The sequence below is a fragment of the Notothenia rossii genome (assembly GCF_949606895.1).
Source record: "Notothenia rossii genome assembly, chromosome: 2".
In the NCBI taxonomy this organism is placed as follows: Eukaryota; Metazoa; Chordata; class Actinopteri; order Perciformes; family Nototheniidae; genus Notothenia; species Notothenia rossii.
In genome coordinates this window covers 21603705-21624596 of record NC_136904.1, presented here as the reverse complement: position 1 = coordinate 21624596, position 20892 = coordinate 21603705, and the positions used below count along the sequence as shown (strand labels likewise).

The 20892-nt window shown below is 41.1% G+C and overlaps 1 protein-coding gene across 1 annotated transcript in view; it reads right to left on the bottom strand.

Moving 5' to 3' along the window:
- LOC307030103 (ephrin type-A receptor 6-like) overlaps window positions 1-20892 on the bottom strand; it is a 58871-nt gene that overhangs the window by 15810 nt on the left and 22169 nt on the right. The window contains 2 exon segments of the mRNA XM_079666315.1: window positions 13317-13667; window positions 14545-14700. Of these exon segments, the coding sequence (XP_079522441.1) occupies window positions 13317-13667; window positions 14545-14700 (507 nt within the window).

Here is a 20892-nt window from a genome sequence, read left to right as displayed (position 1 = left end):
ATATCACAATCAATTACATGAATCAACTTGCAGCATCTGCCCTAATTGTAAACGAGCCAGTCCAACCCGAGTCCATCCAAACACAAGCTAAGACAGGCACAGATTTACAACCAGCCTTTCCCTCTCAACTCAATGACTGTTGCACCTCATTTGAATGTAAAGTATATTTTGGAGTGCTTGACAAGTGTTGTGCACTTAACAGACATACGGTGCTCTGAAGAAATGAATTAGATTTTCCAACATTGGTCTGTTTTTAAATGGCATCTTCAAGATGTTTAATGTTTTCATCTATGTACAGCTGATTCCATATGCACATTACTTATTCATTTATATTTTAGGAGTTGTTGAGAATGTGGCACGCATGACACTGATATATACAGGTAGGTATATACACACACTCACACACACACATGCATACTACCTATATGGCTTATATATGGCACATATGAGTGGGAGAGAGGAAAAACAGGAGCGAACAGAGGGAAGCGGTGGCTGACAGTATGCAATGTTGTAGATGGTACATGGATAGCAGATGTCATATGTGCATGGATTTGATTGCCTGCTTGTTTGCATGCATGCCTATCTGTGTGTGAAAACACTGTGTCTACTGAGGAAAGGGGGTTTGACAAGTTAATCCATTCCAAAACATCCTAATGGAAACATCCCCACAGGCTGCTTTTCTCCTCTGCACAGATTATTTTGCATTCCAACTTCCTCCCTTCAATCTAGCATCCTTTTCCAGGGAGAAACTCAAACACACCTGACACCTGATGTGCATGGTATGATGACAGCCTATCAGCAAAACAATTCAAAAAATTGTACTGACCCGATAAGCTATTGTTCTGTTTTTATCAGGGGAAAATTTGCCAAAAACAATGACTGTTGAAATATTTAACTTATCTGAAATGAGAAGGAGCCCCATTCACATCCTTTCTCAGTTGGACATTATAATTGGAACCATTTCTCCCAACATACAGTACATGCACTTCACATGGCCTAAAGAACAGAGAGAAGCATAAACACAACTATGCTAAATCCTTACGGAGAGCAAGAAACTCAGGTTGGTAGAGAATGAGAATATTTGGTAATGTTTTGCTTTTTTTTTAATTCACAAAATGAATTTGGAACTATTATCAAATGGAATGTAATGTTGTACAGGCATACATGTCCCCTTCAGGACAATCAATTATTTAAAGGTGACCTATCATGCAAAATGCACTTTTGTACGTCTTGTATACATGAATATGTGTCCCCGGTGTTCCAGGGAACTCACCAAGTGTCAGAAAACACAACCCTCTCTATTTTCCTCCATACCCAAATCTCTTAAAAAGGGGCTGCAACGGATCTGATACAGACTGGTCCAGATTTGAACACTTCTCTGACGTCACAGAAGTGGCGCTACGGCTATTGGGCCAACTCCACCAATCAGGAGGAGACAGCCACGGACATTGCCGTTCGAAAGCACTGGAGACGCTGTAGTACATATGCCAGGCCTGTAGATGGTGCTGTTCTCACAGAATCAGCCCATGCAAAGACAGTGTTAAAGTGAGCGAAATGAGGAATGGCTAAAATGCATGATCGGTATTTTGAAAAATAAAAAGTATAAATATGCCTTATATAGGTATGGTCCTACACTATATTATTCAAATATAGCATGATTGGTCCACTTTAAATTAAAACATTTATTTTCTTACAGATCAGTGCAGATTAAGTAGCCTACATACATCAGCTGTACTTGGTGTTTTTTGACAACTCAGGAGGGAGCCAGTCTAGATTTCCTTTTGAGGGCCACCAGCTGCAGAGAGTTAACTAATTAAAGGGGCGTGGCCCCACAGCTGTGAGAACTCAGCAATCAGGTGTCCATTTTAGGTAGCACTTTTCTGGAGCGTCAGACGAAGACTGACAAAGACATTAAGAGTCCTGCGGGAGTAAGACTGACAAAGACATTAAGAATCCTGCGGGAGTCACGAGGGAGGCAAAGAGGAGGCAAATCCTACTTTGATTGAGCTAAGTATCGCTGGTGTTTTATTTTGTTTTTTAGCCCCTCATGCTATAATCATGTGTATTTTCTCCATTCTTGTTTATGTGTCTTCTCGCAATTATCACTGGCCCCGTGTATCTCCTAATCAATATAAACTGCCTGCTCTCGTCTATCCCACATGCTCCACTGAGATCCAAAATATAGTTTCAGGGGGCCTGTGGAACTGCCAGTCAGCTGTTCCTAAAGCTGACTTCATCTCTGGCTACGCTTCCCTGCAGTCTCTGGATTTCCTTGCTCTCACTGAGACCTGGATTACTCCATCCAACACATCCACCCCAGCAGCTCTCTCCACAGCATATTCCTTAACCCACACACTCAGACCCACTGGCAAAGGAGGTGGCACTGGTGTCCTGCTCTCTTCCAACTGGAGCTTTTCCCTCTTCAAGCTACCTAACTTCACTCCTTCCGCCTTTGCCATGCCGTCACATTAACCCATCCTATACAATTAACCATTGTTGTTCTCTACCGACCACCAGGCGCCTTGGGGAACTTCTTGGAGGAATTAGATAATCTCCTCTCACACATCCGCTGTACTTCTCGGAGACTTCAACCTCCAGACAGGGAAGATATCTGAACTAACATCTCTGTTAACCACCTTTGCTTTCTCACTGTCTCCATCCCCACCAACTCATAAAGCTGGCAATGTCCTTGATCTCATATTCTCAAGGAACTGCACTACTTCTAACCTCTCTGTAAACCCGCTCCACACCTCTGATCACTTCTTCATTTCATTCTCTCTACCCCTTTCCAAACATAACGAACTAATCTCTTCTAATTCTGCACCTGTCCGCCGCAACCTTCGTTCCCTCTCCCCCTCTACCTTTGCCTCATCGGTGCTCTCAGCCCTCCCTTCCTCTGACTCGTTCCAACTCCTGCCTCCAAACTCTGCTGCAGAAACTCTCCTCTCTACTCTCTCATCCTCTCTGGACTCTCTCTGTCCTCTCACATATCGGCAGGCTCGTCAGTCCCCTCCTGCTCCCTGGCTAAATGAAGCACTGCGTGCTAATAGAACCATCCTTCGGGCAGCAGAGCGGAAACGGTGGAAATCCAAACATCATGATGACCTCCTAACCTATCAGGCTCTCCTCTCCTCTTTCTCTGCTTCGATCTCTCAGGCAAAAAGCACTTTCTTTCAAGATAAGATCCAATCTTCCTATTCCAATCCCCAAAAACTATTTTCCATCTTTTCCACCCTCTTGGACCCCCCCAAAGCCTCTTCCCCCTCCTCTCAAGCGACTTTGTTAACCACTTTGAAAAAAAGGTTGATGATATTCGCTCTTCTTTTTCTGACTCACCTTTACTCACCGCTGGGTCACCAGACCCTCCCTTCACCCACACACTAACCTCCTTCTCCCCTCTCTCTCCAAGTGAGGTTCTTACCCTCATTACCTCTGCCCGTCCTACCACCTGTCCTCTGGACCCTATCCCCTCAAACCTCCTTCAGACTATCGCTCCTGATATCCTACCGTTTCTCACCCATTTCATCAACACTTCTCTAACTTCTGGTCACTTTCCAAACAGTCTCAAGGAGGCAAGAGTAAACCCTCTCCTAAAGAAACCCACTCTCAACCCGTCTGATGTTATAAACTACAGGCCTGTCTCTCTCCTCCCGTTCCTGTCTAAAACACTTGAACGCGCTGTCTTTAAACAACTCTCCTGTTATCTCCATCAGAACAACCTTCTGGATCCGCACCAGTCTGGTTTCAAGGCAGGTCACTCAACAGAAGCTGCTCTCCTTGCTGTCTCTGAGGAACTGCACACTGCTAAAGCAGCCTCCCTCTCCACTGTCATCATCCTTTTGGACCTGTCTGCTGCATTCGACACGGTGAATCATCAGATCCTCCTTCGCACTCTCCAAGAACTTGGCGTTTCAGGCTCTGCACTTTCCCTCCTCACCTCATACCTCAAAGACCGTACCTACAGGGTTACTTGGAGAGGATTGGAGTCTGGCCCTTGTCAATTAACAACAGGGGACCCTCAGGGCTCTGCTCTGGGTCCCCTCCTCTTCTCCCTGTACACAAACTCGCTCGGATCTGTCATTAGCCCTCATGGTTTTTCATACCACTGCTACGCCGACGACACCCAATTTAATTCTGTCCTTTCCCAGCTCAGAGACCCAGGTCGTCGCACGCATCTCTGCTTGTCTAGCTGACATCTCTCAGTGGATGTCTGCTCTCAAGCTCAACCTTGACAAGACTGAACTGCTTTTCCTTCCGGGAAAAGATTGTCCCACTCTTGACCTAACAATCAACATTGGCACCTCTGTTGTTCCCCCGACTCAGACTGCAAGGAATCTGGGTGTGACCCTAGATAACAAACTGTCCTTCACTGCAAACATAGCTGCTACAACCCGCTGCTGCAGATACACGCTTTACAACATCAGGAGAATACGTAGGTTCTGGTCCAGACTCTTGCCATCTCACGCCTAGACTACTGCAACTCCCTCCTGGCTGGTCTACCTGCATGTGCCATCCGACCTCTGCAGCTCATCCAGAATGCAGCTGCTCGTCTGGTCTTCAACCTTCCTAAATTCTCCCACACCACGCCGCTCCTCCGCTCCCTTCACTGGCTTCCGGTAGCTGCTAGAATCCACTTCAAGACAATGGTACTTGCGTACCGTGCTGTGAATGGATCTGGCCCTTCCTACATCCAGGACATGGCTAAACCCTACACCCCAGCACGTGCACTCCGCTCTGCATCAGCCAAACAGCTCGCTGCACCCGCACTGCGAGGGGGACCCAAGTTCCCATCAGCAAAAACACGTCGGTTTGCTATCCTGGCTCCAAAATGGTGGAATGGGCTCCCCATTGACATCAGGACAGCAGAAAGCTTACACATCTTCCGGCGCAGACTGAAAACTCCACTTCGAGCGATAGAATTATTAACAGAGCACTTATATACTAACAAAGGACTGGCTTATCTAAAGCCAGTTGAGTAGCACTTGAAATGTTTTAGCTCTATGAAACCTGATGTACTTATAATATGATTCTGTTTTCTTCAAGTTTGTATTTTGTTGGTCGAACGCACTTATTGTAAGTAGCTTTGGATAAAAGCGTCAGCTAAATGCAATGTAATAATGTAATATTATGGGAAATATTATCATCAGCATGTAAGCATTGTCAAATCTTGGTAGTCTTGTTGTAATATCACACAGCACCAGACCTATGTCTTAGAGACTTTTCTCCTGCTATATTGTCTATTGTTAAACTCGAAAAGAAGAAGATATGATAAACTGTTGTATGAAGGTATGCTCTGCACTTTCTTCCAGTCACCTCAGTTTCCTTATTCACCAAAGGTATTTTTTCTGGTGAGCTAAAATAAAAACCATTACAATATTACAGCTACAATAATGGCATCCTATTTTTATATATCTATATTTATAGAATATACCTTCTTGCTGGGCTTTCTGAAAGCAGATTAAATGCGCACATACATCAGAGTATAATTTATTATTCATCCACTCCTTTTCGTTCCTTCATTACAACCTTCACCATCTATTATTCCATTAATATTCTTGCCCTTAAAAGATCAGGTTCAGGTTCCAGTAGTCTGTAGAACTCAGATGTCTTGATTTTTTTAATTCAAGCCTCAAACAGTGCCGCCTTGAGGACATCTATCTGTAGTAAATATCAGGTCAGCAAGATAATGCAAAAATATATCTAGGTTAAGGTCTTAAAAAGTACTATCTTATCTTAATGGCTCTGTCAGCTATTGAAGGATCTAAGACCCCATTTACACGGGAGCGCAAACGGACCGAATTCGTAATCAAAAAAGTCTTCCGTCCACACGCATTCGGCTCATTTAACGTGTCCGTTCACACGAGACCACTGGAAACGCTGTAGTACATATGCCGGGCCTGCAAGTGGCGCTGTACTTCAGCACGAGACGGCTCGTAAGCGCTGGAGATGCTGTAGTACATATGCTGGGCCTGTAAGTGGCGCTGTACTTCTGCCACAAAATACACCAAAAGCATTGAAGAAGACCTCCGAACATGGTTACCATGGTTGCCCTTCTGTTTATGCCCCGCGGTGGATTTAGCAACATGTAGTTCATGTAATTATCCATGTCCACCTGCTGCTGATGGTTGTGGTAGAGGAGCTGTAGATTTTGCACTAACATCTGTAGCATGGTCAGTAGCAGTAGCAGTAGCTACTGACCATCAGTGTTGGGACTAACGCGTTACAAAGTAACGAGTTACTGTAACGCAACTACTTTTTGCGGTAATAGCGTTACTAGTTACCTATTCCCATTAAGTAACGCCGTTATAGTTACTGTGATTTAAATGGGTGCGTTACTGCGTTACATTATGTGATGGAACTGAACCGAATCTCCCTGCGGATGTAACTTACAGGCGAATACAGCGATGTCCTCTCACAGCAGCATGGAAAAGTGAAAGTAACCAGAGAGGAGTGATGATTGGTTAACGCGGGGTAACATTTCAGGGTAAGCCAATCAGAGACAGAGTTGGGCGGGTCTTGCCTTATGGAGAAAATACACACACACGAACACATGCTAATGCTAACACACACGCACACGGCAACGCTCACCACCAGCACACACACACACAATGGCAGATGCAAGTATCAGCGTGAGCAGCAGCACATTTACAACTTGGAGATATAACCACTATTTTCAATTTGTGGGGATAAAGGACGCAAAAAATATTACGGTGAAATGTAAACTGTGTGCAGGACAGAAAGCATTGTCCACATCGAATAACAGCAATGCCAATCTCCTGAAGCACCTAACTAATGTACATGGCATGGGGCTATAAAACTAGTCGCCAAAGACCCCACCATCTCAACCACCGGCAGTGACCCAGATGGAGCAACCATCTAAACAGCCAAAAAACGATTCTTTCAAATCGCCACATGTCACCCAGAGTCAACTAAATAGATTGCCAGGTATGTTGTTGAGGACATGCTGCCCATCGCAACGGTCGAGTCTGTTGCCTTCAGAGAACTAGTCAGCAAAAAACAACACAAAAACTTGTATTTTTATTGTTATTATTTTTAAAGTAAAGTAAAGTAACTTGTTACATTACATTACATTACATTGCATTTAGCTGACGCTTTTATCCAAAGCGACTTACAATAAGTGCATTCGACCAGGAAGATACAACCTTGAAGAAAACAGAATCATATAAGTACATCAGGTTTCATAGAGCCAAACATTTCAAGTGCTACTCAACTGGCTTTAGAAAAGCCAGCCTTTTATTAGTATATAAGTGCTTTGTTAGTAATTCAATCGCTCGAAGTGGAGTCTAAAGAGATGAGTTTACAGTCGTCGCCGGAAGATGTGTAAGCTTTCTGCTGTCCTGATTTCAATGGGGAGCTCATTCCACCATTTTGGAGCCAGGATAGCAAACCCACGTGTTTTTGCTGACGGGAACTTGGGTCCCCCTCACAGTGCGGGTGCAGCGAGCTGTTTGGCTGATGCAGAGCGGAGTGCACGTGGTGGGGTGTACGGTTTAACCATGTCCTGGATGTAGGAAGGGCCAGATCCATTCGCAGCATGGTACGCAAGTACCAGTGTCTTGGAGTGGATTCTAGCAGTTACTGGAAGCCAGTGAAGGGAGCGGAGGAGCGGCGTGGTGTGGGAGAATTTTGGAATCAATCAATCAATCAATGTTTATTTATATAGCCCAATATCACAAATGTTACATTTGTCTCAGTGGACTTCACAGTTTGTACAGAATATCAGTATGACAATATGACACCCTCTGTCCTTAGACCCTGACATCGTACAAGGAAAAACTTCCAGAGAAAACCCACAGTTTAAAGGGAAAAATGGGAGAAACCTCAGGAAGAGCAACAGAGGAGGGATCCCTCTCCCAGGACAGACAGACGTGCAATAGATGCCGTGTGTAAATTGAAAAGATAATACATTTGCAACATAGGTAGTCCAAATGTTTGGAAATGCATGTGTGTATAATAGGAAGATGAATCCACGAGGATATCCATCCAGGACTTATGATCCAGGACCACAGCCACGACTCAAGATCCAGGACTCGCGATCCATGACACAGGACCGCAGGATCATCCATGACTCCGGATCCCGGCGTATATAGACACCAAAAAGAAAGCAATTTGGGGAAGCTGGGTTAATCGGAACATGAGAGTACACAGGTATAGACAGAGAGAAGGAAGAAGTAAGATGTCCCCCGACAAACTAAGCCTATATCAGCAAAAGTAGGGGCTGAATCTAATCAGCCCTAACTATAAGCTTTATCAAAAAGGAAGGTCTTAAGCGCACTCTTAAAAACGGATAGGGTGTCTGCCGTCCGAACACAAACTGGAAGCTGATTCCACAAAAGTGGAGCTTGATAAGAAAAGGCTCTGGCTCCCATTGTACTTTTAGAGACTTTAGGAACAACCAACAACCCTGCATTCTTGGAACGCAATGCCCTAGTAGGACAATAGGGTATAATGAGTTCTTTAAGGTAAGATGGCGCCTGCCCATTAAGGGCTTTGTAGGCGAGAAGAAGAATTTTAAATTCTATCCTGTGTTCTATAGGGAGCCAGTGTAAGGCAGCCAGAACAGGAGTAATGTGGTCCCTTTTCCTAACTCTGGTTAGTACACGAGCTGCAGCATTTTGAATCAGCTGAAGCGACTTGACTGACTTCTTGGTACACCCTGATAATAAGGAGTTACAATAATCCAGCCTTGAAGTAACAAATGCATGGACTAGTTTCTCTGCATCGTTTTGAGGCAAGATATGCCTGATTTTTGCAATGTTACTTAGATGGAAGTAGGCGGTCCTTGAAATTGATTTTATGTGGGTGTTAAAGGATCAATCCTGATCAAATATAACACCAAGATTCCTTACAGTCTCACTGGAGGCCAAATTAATGCCATCCATAGTTAATATATCTTTAGATAATTTGTTTCGTAGATTCTTCGGGCCAAGTACAATATCTTCAGTTTTGGTCGTGTTTAACATCAAAACATTTAAGGTCATCCACGTTTTTAAGTCCTTGAGGCAGTCTTGAATTTTATTTAGATGATTAATTTCATCAGGCTTGATTGATAAATATAGTTGAGTATCATCCGCATAACAATGAAAGTTTACAGAATGATTCCTTATAATATTGCCTAACGGAAGCATATATAGTGTGAACAAAATAGGTCCAAGCACTGAGCCCTGTGGCACTCCATGGCTAACTTTGGTTTGCATGGAAGATTCATCGTTGACACGTACAAACTGAGAGCGTTCAGATAGATAGGACCTAAACCAGCCTAAAGCAGTTCCCTGTATGCCAACTAAGTGCTCTAGTCTTTGCAATAGGATATCATTGTCGATAGTATCAAATGCAGCACTAAGATCGAGCAAGACAAGAATAGAGACAAGTCCCTTGTCAGAGGCTATTAGAATGTAATTTGTGACTTTAACAAGAGCTGTCTCTGTGCTATGTTGTGTTCTAAAGCCAGACTGAAAATCTTCAAATAAATCATAGTTTTTAAGTAATCACACAGCTGTTTTGCGACTGCTTTCTCAAGAATTTTTGAGAGGAACGGAAGATTAGAAATAGGTCTATAGTTGGCTAAAACCTCTGGATCGAGGTAGTGCTTTTTAAGAAGCGGTTTTATCACTGCTACTTTGAATGATTGTGGAACATAGCCTGATAATAAAGACATATTCATAATATTTAATAAAGAAGTGCTAATTAATGGAAAAACTTATTTTAACAGCTTAGTTGGAATCGGGTCTAAGATACACGTTGATGGTTTAGAAGAGAGAATCATTGAATTTAATTGTTCAAGTTTTATGGCTGAAAAGCATTCTAGTTTACTATCTAGTGTAATATCAGAACTTACGTTTCCGGGAGCTGTTGATAACACTATACTGGTCAAAGGTAATTGATTTTGTTTCTAAGAGTAACAATTTTATCGTTAAAAAAGCACATAAAATCATTACTACTGAGTGCTCTGGGAATAGAAGGCTCAGTCGAGCTGTGGCTCTCTGTCAGCCTGGCTACAGTGCTGAAAAGAAATCTTGCATTATTCTTATTCTCATCTATTAATGAAGAGTAGTATGCTGCTCTCGCTTTACGCAGTGCTTTCTTATATTCATTGAGAGTAATATGCCAAATTAAACGAGATTCTTCAAGTTTAGTGGAACGCCATATCCTTTCAAGTTGTCTCGACTTTTGCTTTATTTTGCGGGTTTCGGCATTATGCCATGGAGCTAATCTATGTTGTTTTATTTTCTTCTTTTTCAAAGGAGCAACAGAGTCTAATTGTATTCGCAGCGCATCTGTAGCACTATCAACAACATGATCAATTTGGGGTGGTGTACATTTTGTATAAGTTTCCTCCCCTACATGCAGACATGCTATCGAGTTAAGTATTGGTGGAATCTCTTCCTTAAATTTGGCTATAGCACTAACAGATAGGTTTCTGCTGCAGGAGCTTTTGGCTAATGCTTTGTAGTCTAGTAACAGTACTTCAAAAGTTACTAAGAAATGGTCGGATAAAGCAGGATTATGCGGTTCGACTAATAGTTGCTCAATTTCAATACCATAAGTCAGAACAAGGTCAAGAGTGTGATTATAGCAGTGTGTTGGTTTATTTACACTCTGACAGAAACCAACAGAATCTAATATAGAGTTAAATGCAACAGTAAGGCTATTTTTATCATCGTCAACATGAATATTAAAGTCACCTACGATAATTACTTTATCCGTTTTAAGTACCAAAGTTGATACAAACTCAGAGAATTCTGATAAGAATTCTGAATAAGGACCTGGTGCACGGTACACTGTAACAAATAAGATTGGCTGCAAAGTTTTCCAGGTCGGATGCGTAAGACTAAAAATTAGGCTTTCAAAGGAGGTATAATTTAATTTTTGTTTAGTATTGATAAGTAAACTTGAGTCAAAGATTGCTGCAACTCCACCTCCTCGGCCCGTGCCTCGGGCAATATGAGTATTGATATGGCTGGGTGGAGTGGCCTCATTTATGCTGACATATTCTTCATGTCTCAACCAAGTTTCAGTGAGACAGCATATATCAATGTTATAATCTAATATTAAATCATTTACCAGTATTGCTTTAGATGCTAGGGATCTTATGTTTAAGAGACCACATTTAATCTTCCTGTTTTGTTGCACTGTAGTAGTTGTTACATTTACTTTTATTAGGTTATTATGTATGACACCTCTATTAGGTTTTACCTTAAATTGTCCTTGGGCAGACACACACACCGTTAATATTGGGTATTTTATTGGGTTCGGGATTCCTATGGATGACTGCCTAGGAGAGAGCGCAGAGAAGCGTGTAAGACTGCGACTCTGCCTCCTGGTCTCAACTCCAGTTTGTCATGGATTAAGTCCAGGTTGAAGACCAGACGAGCCGCTGCATTCTGGATGAGCTGCAGAGGTCGGATGGCACATGCAGGTAGACCAGCCAGGAGGGAGTTGCAGTAGTCTAGGCGTGAGATGACGAGAGCCTGGACCAGAACCTGTGCTGATGTCTGGGTCAGCTGGGGACATATCCTCCTGATGTTGTAAAGCGTGTATCTGCAGCAGCGGGTTGTAGCAGCAATGTTTGCAGTGAAGGACAATTTGTTATCTAGGATCACACCCAGATTCCTTGCAGTCTGAGTCGGGGAAACAACAGAGGTGCCGATGTTGATTGTTAGGTCAAGAGTGGGACAATCTTTTCCCGGAAGGAAAAGCAGTTCAGTCTTGTCAAGGTTGAGCTTGAGGTGATGAGCAGACATCAACCGAGAGATGTCTGCTAGGCAAGCAGAGATGCGTGCGACGACCTGGGTCTCTGAGCGGGGAAAGGACAGAATTAGTTGGGTGTCGTCAGCGTAGCAGTGGTATGAAAAACCATGCGGGCTAATGACAGACCCGAGCGAGTTTGTGTACAAGGAGAAGAGGAGGGGACCAAGAACAGAGCCCTGAGGGACCCCTGTAGTTAATTGACAAGGGTCGGACTCGGACCCTCTCGTAGCCCTGTAGGTACGGTCTTTGAGGTATGAGGTGAGGAGGGAAAGTGCAGTGCCTGAAACTCCAAGTTATTGGAGAGTGCGAAGGAGGATCTGATGGTTCACCATGTCTAATGCAGCAGACAGGTCCAGAAGGATGATGATGATTACTAGTTACTTTGATAATTTAGTAACTAATAAAGTAACTAGTTACTTTTTTGAGAGCAGTAACTATAACTAGTTACTTTTTAAAAGTAACTTGCCCAACACTGCTACACACCATGCTACAGCAGTGAGCAGCAGAGTTGGGGCTATGGCTTAATCGTTATCAGGAAATGATCGTATAGGACGTACACACTGAGCCGTTTGGCCCCACAGAGCATTCCGATTGCAGATCTATCCACCTTGGTACCCGTTATCGTTTGGGTCCGTTTCCGCAGTTCCGTTACGGCCTCATTTCATATTGGCAGCATATCAGCGAGCAGAAGCATTTAGCCTAACATTGTCTCTCTAATCCAGTCCACAGATACTCAAAATAATGCCCCAAATGGTATGTGGTGGATGCAGGAGCAAAGCACTCCAAGAAAGGAGATTAAAATGTGGTTTAAATTCAGTGTTTCTGTTGAATACCTTGTTAATCTCGATCTCTCTGTCTGTACACACAAACAAAAAAATTGATAATAAAGCTGACTTTGACTAATTCTCATCCAGGTTAGGTAGTTTTGACTCGGGCAAGATGAGCTTGTGAAGAATCCTGGTAGTTTTTGCAACCTGCTTTTTTAACATTTTGTTAACATTTGTATCGGTGTTGCCTGGCTCCCTGCCATCCCGCTGGCTAAATGGTCCATCGGGAAAATTCCCACCACTCCAGACGACCATTTTGCCAGTGCCAGCAGGATTAAAATGATTAATGTATTGCAATGTTTTGTAGCTTATGTACCTTTTCAGCCCTGCAAAATGTTTTAAAATAGATTGATATTATGAAATGAATTGAAGCCACTAAAATCTGTTCTAATTATTAATAAATAAATACAAATGTAAATAGGTTAATCCGAAAATAGTGTTCAAATGAGACTGTGGAGCCCAAGTTGAAAACTCTGAATTCTGTGTGTCATTTTTTATTAATAAATGACAACAAAAAATATTTTGAAGTTAATGTCTGTTGATCAAATAACCATTATCTGTTTAATTTATTTGTTAAGTAATTGTAAATCTAATCCAATTTGTGAATATCAATATGAATTAATCTGCTCGTCATAATTACCAAAGCAGGATGTGAAGACAGTACATCAAACAGAATTGGAAAGATGCACTAAAGTGAAGAAGAGCTCTGTCACTCACCGGCTTGGTTTGTATTGACGGTAACATTCGCCAGCGAGCGTGGAGACACCCCGAGCCCAGAGACGCCATTCGCTGCCTCCACATGGAAGGTGTAGTTGGCGTGTGTTGCAAAATCTAAAATTGCCACAGAGGTTCCAGTCAGACCAAGCGGCCGCGGGATGAACCGCAGGTCTGGCCCACATGGTTCACACTGGGCCACACCACTGTCGCCATCTCTTTCCTCACAGCGCTGGCACAGGATGTTGTAAGTGATGTCCTTCCTGCCTCCTGTATCGCTAGGAGGCATCCACTGCAAGAAGAGAGCTGTGTCATTGATCAACGAGACCAGATTCCTGGGAGCCGTCGGAGGCCCTGGAGAGAGAAAAACGGAGTTTAGAGATCTTTTTTTTCAGAAATACCCTTGAAGCAAAACAGCATAACACATATACAGTAGAGGCGTTTGGTAAGTAAGACGATAACCAAACAAGAGAGACAAAACACATGATCAATGTTCACATTGTGATATGTCCGACTTTACAGCCACTAGTAGTCTACCATGTGTCATACAATGATGAAATGAGGAGAAAGAACTCCTATGATACGTATAAGTACTAAATATAACAGCAACTATATACCACTTGTTTGAACTCAAGGATAAAACTAGTTAACACATGATTACCAAAATCTGTCAATTAAGGGACAGCAAAGGTCCACATATTTTTTGTATATGTGCTATCGAAATAACACAGCCAAGGTGCACAATTAAGTGTGTGTGTTTAAGTATGAAGGCGTTTGGCTTTGAAGTTATTATGGAGTATTTTTGTTCCAATAGCCATATGTGTCAATTTCCTGGATGGTACACAGATTAGATTTTTTACCAATTTTCAAAACTTCACAATGTCTATTTTGGCAAAGTGATCATCTGTACTGGAGTGTGTCTTTGAATATCTGTGTGTAGGCGTGAGAGTGGCAAGCTTTCAGAGCGTGAAGTGTTTCAGTCCACCACGTTTCTTGTCAATTATGGATGCTTCTGTCAGAATGTATTATTGCCATGAGTTACGTACATCATAATAAATGTTTTTTGCAAAGTTGAGACATGGATACAGATCTGAATATGTTTACATTTAGGACTATAATTTTCCCAGAATGAAAAAAGCAGATGGATGGGTAATAGTTGGCACAACTAACTTAAATAAGTTGCAGACATGCAAACAGAAACTAAATAGTTTTTTTTAACGACTTTACTTACTCGTACAAGGCATGGCAGAGGAGTCTTTGATAGCTCTGTAGAAGCCTTTGTCGCAGTGGCAGATGGTGGCGGCCTGGTCATGGCTCGAGCTATGTTGTGGACAATCGGTGCATTTAGTGTTCCCAGCATATGCCTTGAAGAAGCCAGGTTTACAGGCTAGTAAAAAAGAGAGGGGGAGGAAGAAGCCAGTTACACAAGGTTAATGCTTCTCATGAGATTGCTTTTTCATCATCACACACACATTTAATTATTATTTCAAGCTCCTTCTGATCTGTTCTCACCTGTGGTCTGACCTTATTTCTTGAGATACTATGGATTATTGTAGCTCACAAAGCCACATGCTTATTAGCAAATGTTGCTGTTCATTGTCCAGTCTAACAAATGGCACACACCTGTAATGCTCATTTTCTTCCAAAAACACGTACAAAAAATGCCTAGTAGGCTTATCACTTGTGGAAAGTCACCAAAACGATACGTTACAAATTACAGGTGCTTCATTTCGTATGCAGTTTCTTCAAACGCAGAATACTAGGTTATTGTGGTTAAAGCCAGTGGTTTATAACGACCACCTGAAAGGCAATGGTCACTAACAATCAACTGCTAACGTAGCAAGGTGACAAGTGACAACACGCAAAACTCATTAAGTCCCGTCGTCACCTCACCTGGGAATATCAACACGAACTGGGTAAACCGAGTGTACTACGTGTATCGCTGGAACAATAAAGCTGCATCACGTTGCCGTTGTGTTTCAATGGAGAGAGCGGTGCCAACCGGCTAGGCAGAAGCACAACCGTGGGTGTTGCACACAGGTTGCGCATTGCTCGAAATTTCCAAGAGCTGCTTTCAAAGTTCAAATTGTTTCAAATTTGACCTCGTTTACAGCTGACCTTTCGATGAGCAACTAATCAAATGAAAGCAGTATAAAGCGTCGCGAGTGACTAGCTATTTTCACCGCAAGGCTCTGCGCCGAAAGGGCACATCGCGTATCATGTGAATGCAGTTTAAGGGAAAACCATATTAACACAACTGCATGAATTTAAATTGCAAATAACTGACAAAAATCTAGATCCAAAACTCAAAAATGAAAAGGCAAATAAATTGCAATATGTGTTGATTAAGTGAAAGCATTACACATCAGTGATCTTCGTTCTCTTTTTGGTGGAGAAAAGGTTCTGCTTTTGGAGCCTTCTATGCTGCGCCCTTGGCCTTCCTTCTAGACCAGTCTTCAGCTGGACCTGACCCGGACCCGATCCACTCAATTCCAGGTAAGAGCTAGCCATGATTACCTCCAAAATGTTGATTTAACACTGCGATAACTGCGTTGTGAAACTACAAATAAACAACGTTATACGTTTTATTTTAACCAATGGACTGTTTGCTTAAATTAACTTTACACTATTAGCATAGAAAACTTGCTGGATGGGTAACATACTAACGTTTCGCAGATCACATCTTGTTGGTGTTAATTTGAAGTTCGCTTGTTAGCTAGATTTTGAATGCAGGACTTTTACTTGTAACAGAACAGAGTATTCCTACTCTCTGGTATTTCTACTTTTCCTAAAGTACAAGCTTTAAGTACTACTCCCACCTCTGCAGAACAGGCATTGCACAAGTTTAACTTTAATAATGGAATGCTGGAACAAGATCGAGACTTAATATTTTTGTCATATTATACAAATAAAAAGGTTTTACTCTTTAAAAAAAAAAACATTTACAGGTTTTCTAAGGTAATTTGCTGAGCAGGTTTAGAAACACTACTCCCAGATATCCTTGAAAACAGGCAGAAGTATCTTTGTATTGTTTGTAGGGAAGGTTAAAAAATAGCGAAGCAAAGAGTGCTTCCAAACTAAAACCTCTCTCCACTTAAATGGTCCATTCTACTTACTTAGGTATTCTCCATCTTCCTGTCCCTTAACCCAGTTCACTTTCCTATCTCATTACTTCTAAAGTTCTTTCTTGTTTGACCTTTCCCTTCATTTTTTTACACCAATTCTCCTTTACTTATCCCTCCAATGTTTCAAACAGTTTTGCTCTGCTACATTCTCTTGTTTTTTTGTTGAATATGTTTCTTTTCCCCATGTCTTCTGCTGTGCTACCCTTCACTCTTTAGCTAAGATCTATCTGAAGGTGGCACACTGTTGCAGATTGTCTCCTTCACAGACTCATCTCATCAGAAAAGCAATAAAGCACTAATAATATTATATTATATGGACATTGGTATATAACGTATTCTAAAGTGATTTGTATGAGAATATTATGTTTGTGCATGGGGTGGAGTAATTTGAAAAAGTATCAAGTAAATATGCCTGTTATTAGACAGACAATGTAATGATATAAAAGGCAACATTGGGAAATATAATCAAGCCTTTATTGTATGACAGCCGTAGGGAGCCACATTTATTTATTTTCTTCCTCATTTTCTTAGTGACAGACCATATTACATACATCTTTTATTGTCTGATCAATTCTTGCCTCCATTGAGAAATATTACCACTCTAATCCTTTTGTTGATATTAGCCCTTTTTATTATACAGTGAATAGTTTCATATACTGTTATGAATAGTGTCAAGCTGCTCCAGTGGATTGTCTTGGTAAATAAAGTAGTTGAATTGAACTGCTGCTGGTACTTATATTCCTAAAATAATTGAGATTCAGATTCAATATACCTGAGGCTAGACATTTGTAACAGTGCTATTTTCAATCGCATACCATCAATTTTCAGTTTTTCCTTCAACTGATAATTCAATTCTGTGTAGAGACCTGTAGTGAACTATGTCACACCAGCAGCATGGAACATTATTTTTGATGAAATTCGAATTGGACTGTTTTGAATATATCTCCTCTTTGTCCATTTCCACTGAGACTTGAACTGAGCTCGGACCTTCTTAGAAATAGCAAAACTAATTTCTTGTTCCCAGCCACCTCAAATGATAGTACAATTTGATGACTGTCCAATATCTGAAAAAATAACTGTCTGCAACAGGTGCACATACTTGAGTATAAATATATTTATATAATGGATGAGATGAGGGTTCGACAAGCAGACAGAAATCCTTGCCAAAATCACATTGCTGATTAGCTTGTAATGGGAAGAGTATATTTGTCAGCAAGATTGCTATTTTTGAGTCACCTCAATCATTTGGTTATTACTTTCTTCCAATGCTGAGCTCCTGCCAAAGGCTACAAACACACCAGTTCATTTGAATTTCCAGCTGCTCCCCCCTCTCTGGTATTTGCTGGCAAAATCACCAACAAAAAGCAATTACAATTCTCATACCACTGTTTCTTTCAAAAGGTTTGAAAACGTCTCTGACACATATGCACACACACTGGCGGGAATTTATATCTTATTTGTACTCTATCAGCCTCAGTTCTTTGGCTTTTTTGCCATGAACACATTCTTATTCATGAAAGGAACACAAAATACCCTTTTCCATTCAGATCTACTGTAATACTGCTGTACCAGTGATGTTCATGTGGTGAAGTGCTAGGAATATATAAGTGGGTCCCAGATAAGATGTCTAATTGTTGACAAAACAAGTCAGTGTGAACTATCAAAAAGTCAAAAAGTGATCCTTTCATCTACAGTGGTTATTTGGATAAAACCACATAATTGAAATGCTAAGGAAATACATTATCTTCTTTTTGTTTAAAGATTTACTGTAGGTGCCATAACGCTACTTAGCCCAAGTTCATTATTTGTATTATTATTTTTTGTTTACGTCACTTTTATTTGTTTGTTGAGCACTGCCGGTAATTGTCACATGGGTGTGGTTTGGTTATGTAAGTCACCTGTTTGATGTTGAGTGCGGATGACAGAGGTTGAGCTTGTGCTGTAATTTTGTCTGTTGACCATTTTGTCCATAGTTACTATGTTATGATTTCGTTTATTAAATATCGTAAAACTATCTTGCTTCAGTATGGACTTTCTCTTCGAAAAGGCGTCACAGTTTATAGACAAGTTTAGCCTCTCGGCGACTCAAACGTAACTGGAAATTGAGCCGCCACATTTACTTTGATTCATAAAAAATATCAGAATTATTAGTTTTAATTATGTTTTATAAGCTACTTAAAGAGGTAGGGTCAAGGAGTTAAACAGGTCTTAATTCCCTCCATTATCCATTTTAATATCCATTTATGTGAAAACATCTTCACAAAAATTGGCTTGCTTAAGGTTCTCTGCTAAAACGACCTTTTACAAGGTAACATTTAGCCCATTCCTTTTCAACGTATCAAGTTATTGACTGATTGTTGCAGGCTTAAATACCATCACAGTTTTTTATCGATGAGACTTTCACAAATTCTCGCACAATGTCTTAATTCTATATGGTATGGCATCATAGCTTCTCTTGAGTAACTAAAGTTTTACTCTAATAAACATACATTGTAGTTTTTCTGGCCATTAAGGTGCAAGCTAGGAACTGATATAGAGCTATAGATGTCATCTGAAGCAATTTACTCACTTCCTCTTTATTGGTGTTCACCAAATACAAAGGGAATAATTGAAAAATGACTCTCGCTTTTTAGCGCAAGTTCAACAACAAGTTGCTTACTTACTGAGTTGGTGTTGAAAAGTGGGTTTTGGTGTTTTTTTTGTGCTGAAAATAAAACAATAGATATAAGAAGATAATGCACATCTTTGTAGAGCTGATGGAAGCTGCAGAGTGGGTGCTAATTCTCTGTGGGTATACATCATTGCAAGTGGTCTCTTTTCTAATAACATCACAATAAGATCCATGGAAATATTAATATTTGAGAGTATTACAAATACTTTGCAATGATTAAACTATCTCTAGGTTATGCAGCATGCTTGAGATTTGAGTTTCAAAAGATAACCTTCAGGGGTTTAGTCAAAGGAAGCTCATCCCCTTCACATTTGCAGTAAAGTAATGTCGTGCCTACTAAGAGAATTGGAGTTGTTTGGGTGTGTAGAGTTGGACGTTTTTTTTCTTGGCTTTATGTTGTCAGAAACAGATGGATCCAGAGAGTATGTTTACCCTGGACTCTGAGCTTTGATATGCAGATGGGAAGTTCACAGAGAATGAGTGATGCTCTAGTCTGGCAGATCTGCGTTAGAGGCCACAGTAAACATAGTCTGCAAATGGACAGAAGAGGTTGAAGCTCTACCATACAACTGAACTAAGAGAATGTATTGATTTCCTTATTTCCTATTCAACTTTACCTCAATTCAAGGTCACAAGTGTTACTTTTCCTGCCTGATCAGTCCTGTGTCTTAAGACAGCAGAGGTCATCAGTGAGCAAGCTAAGTTGTGTTACATTCTGGAGGACTCGCACGGATAGATCATGGAGAAAAGAGCAAATGGAGAAATACTAATTGACATTGTTGTTTGATTAAAAAAAATCTCATTTAACTAGCTTCCTCACTTCCTGGTGCAATAAGAGAAAAATGTTTGTGTTTGTATCAACCTAATGAAAAACACAGTAAGTGTTAACAAAAAGCATGAGATACAAAAGGTTTTGCTGAAACCTTAAAAATATGTTTTGTTTATTGTGTAACCCATTAGCCAACTGATGGGTTTTTGTTCTTGTCTGCAAATGTATTCTGATTCAAATGGAATTCAAAAGGAAGTCTCTATTAGTTTCTGCAATAATTCACTGCCTCCTTTTTAAATATGACGTGACGAAAGGATGTGGAACAAATAGCATTAGCTCTATGATGTTGCCTTATCTAGGTCATCATATAACCAACCTATCTCTGAGTAATCCTCTTGTGGCTGACACTGAATGAAAGGAATGGAATAATAAAGCACTCGATTGAGATGTCAAAACAGTCTGGCAGAATGCTATCGGGGGGGAAAGCAGGGTTTCATAAGCGCTGATGCCTTTGTTTAGGCAGCTGGGAGGGAAAGAACGACGTGTTGGTGCAGAGCTCTGCTTATATTTGGGAGCGCTGGGGTTTTCCCTATTCTCTCTTTCTCACTCTCTCGCTCTCTCCCGCTCTCTCCCTCTTTTGCTCTTTCTCCATGCTGCCTCTCAGACAGCTTTGATCACAGCACCCTTTGAAGCAGTGTTCCAAAATGAAAACGAGGAGAAAGCAGAAGTCACCTAAAGTTCATGCCTAAACTTCCTGCAACTACTTGCAAAGTGCACATCTTCATCACAGCTCAAGCCCTGCAAGACCTATGGAAATGATTGATACAAATACAAATTGTCCATTATTTATTAAAGCCATCAATCATTCTTTTCAAGACCATAATGTGTTGTTACTATTGATACCCTCTTGTAATCTCATGTTAATGAGTTCAAAGATGCCATTTGAGATTGCAAAGCAGATAAAAGTTGATAAATGCTACCTGACATTTCAGAAATAGACTAAAACTCCTGTAT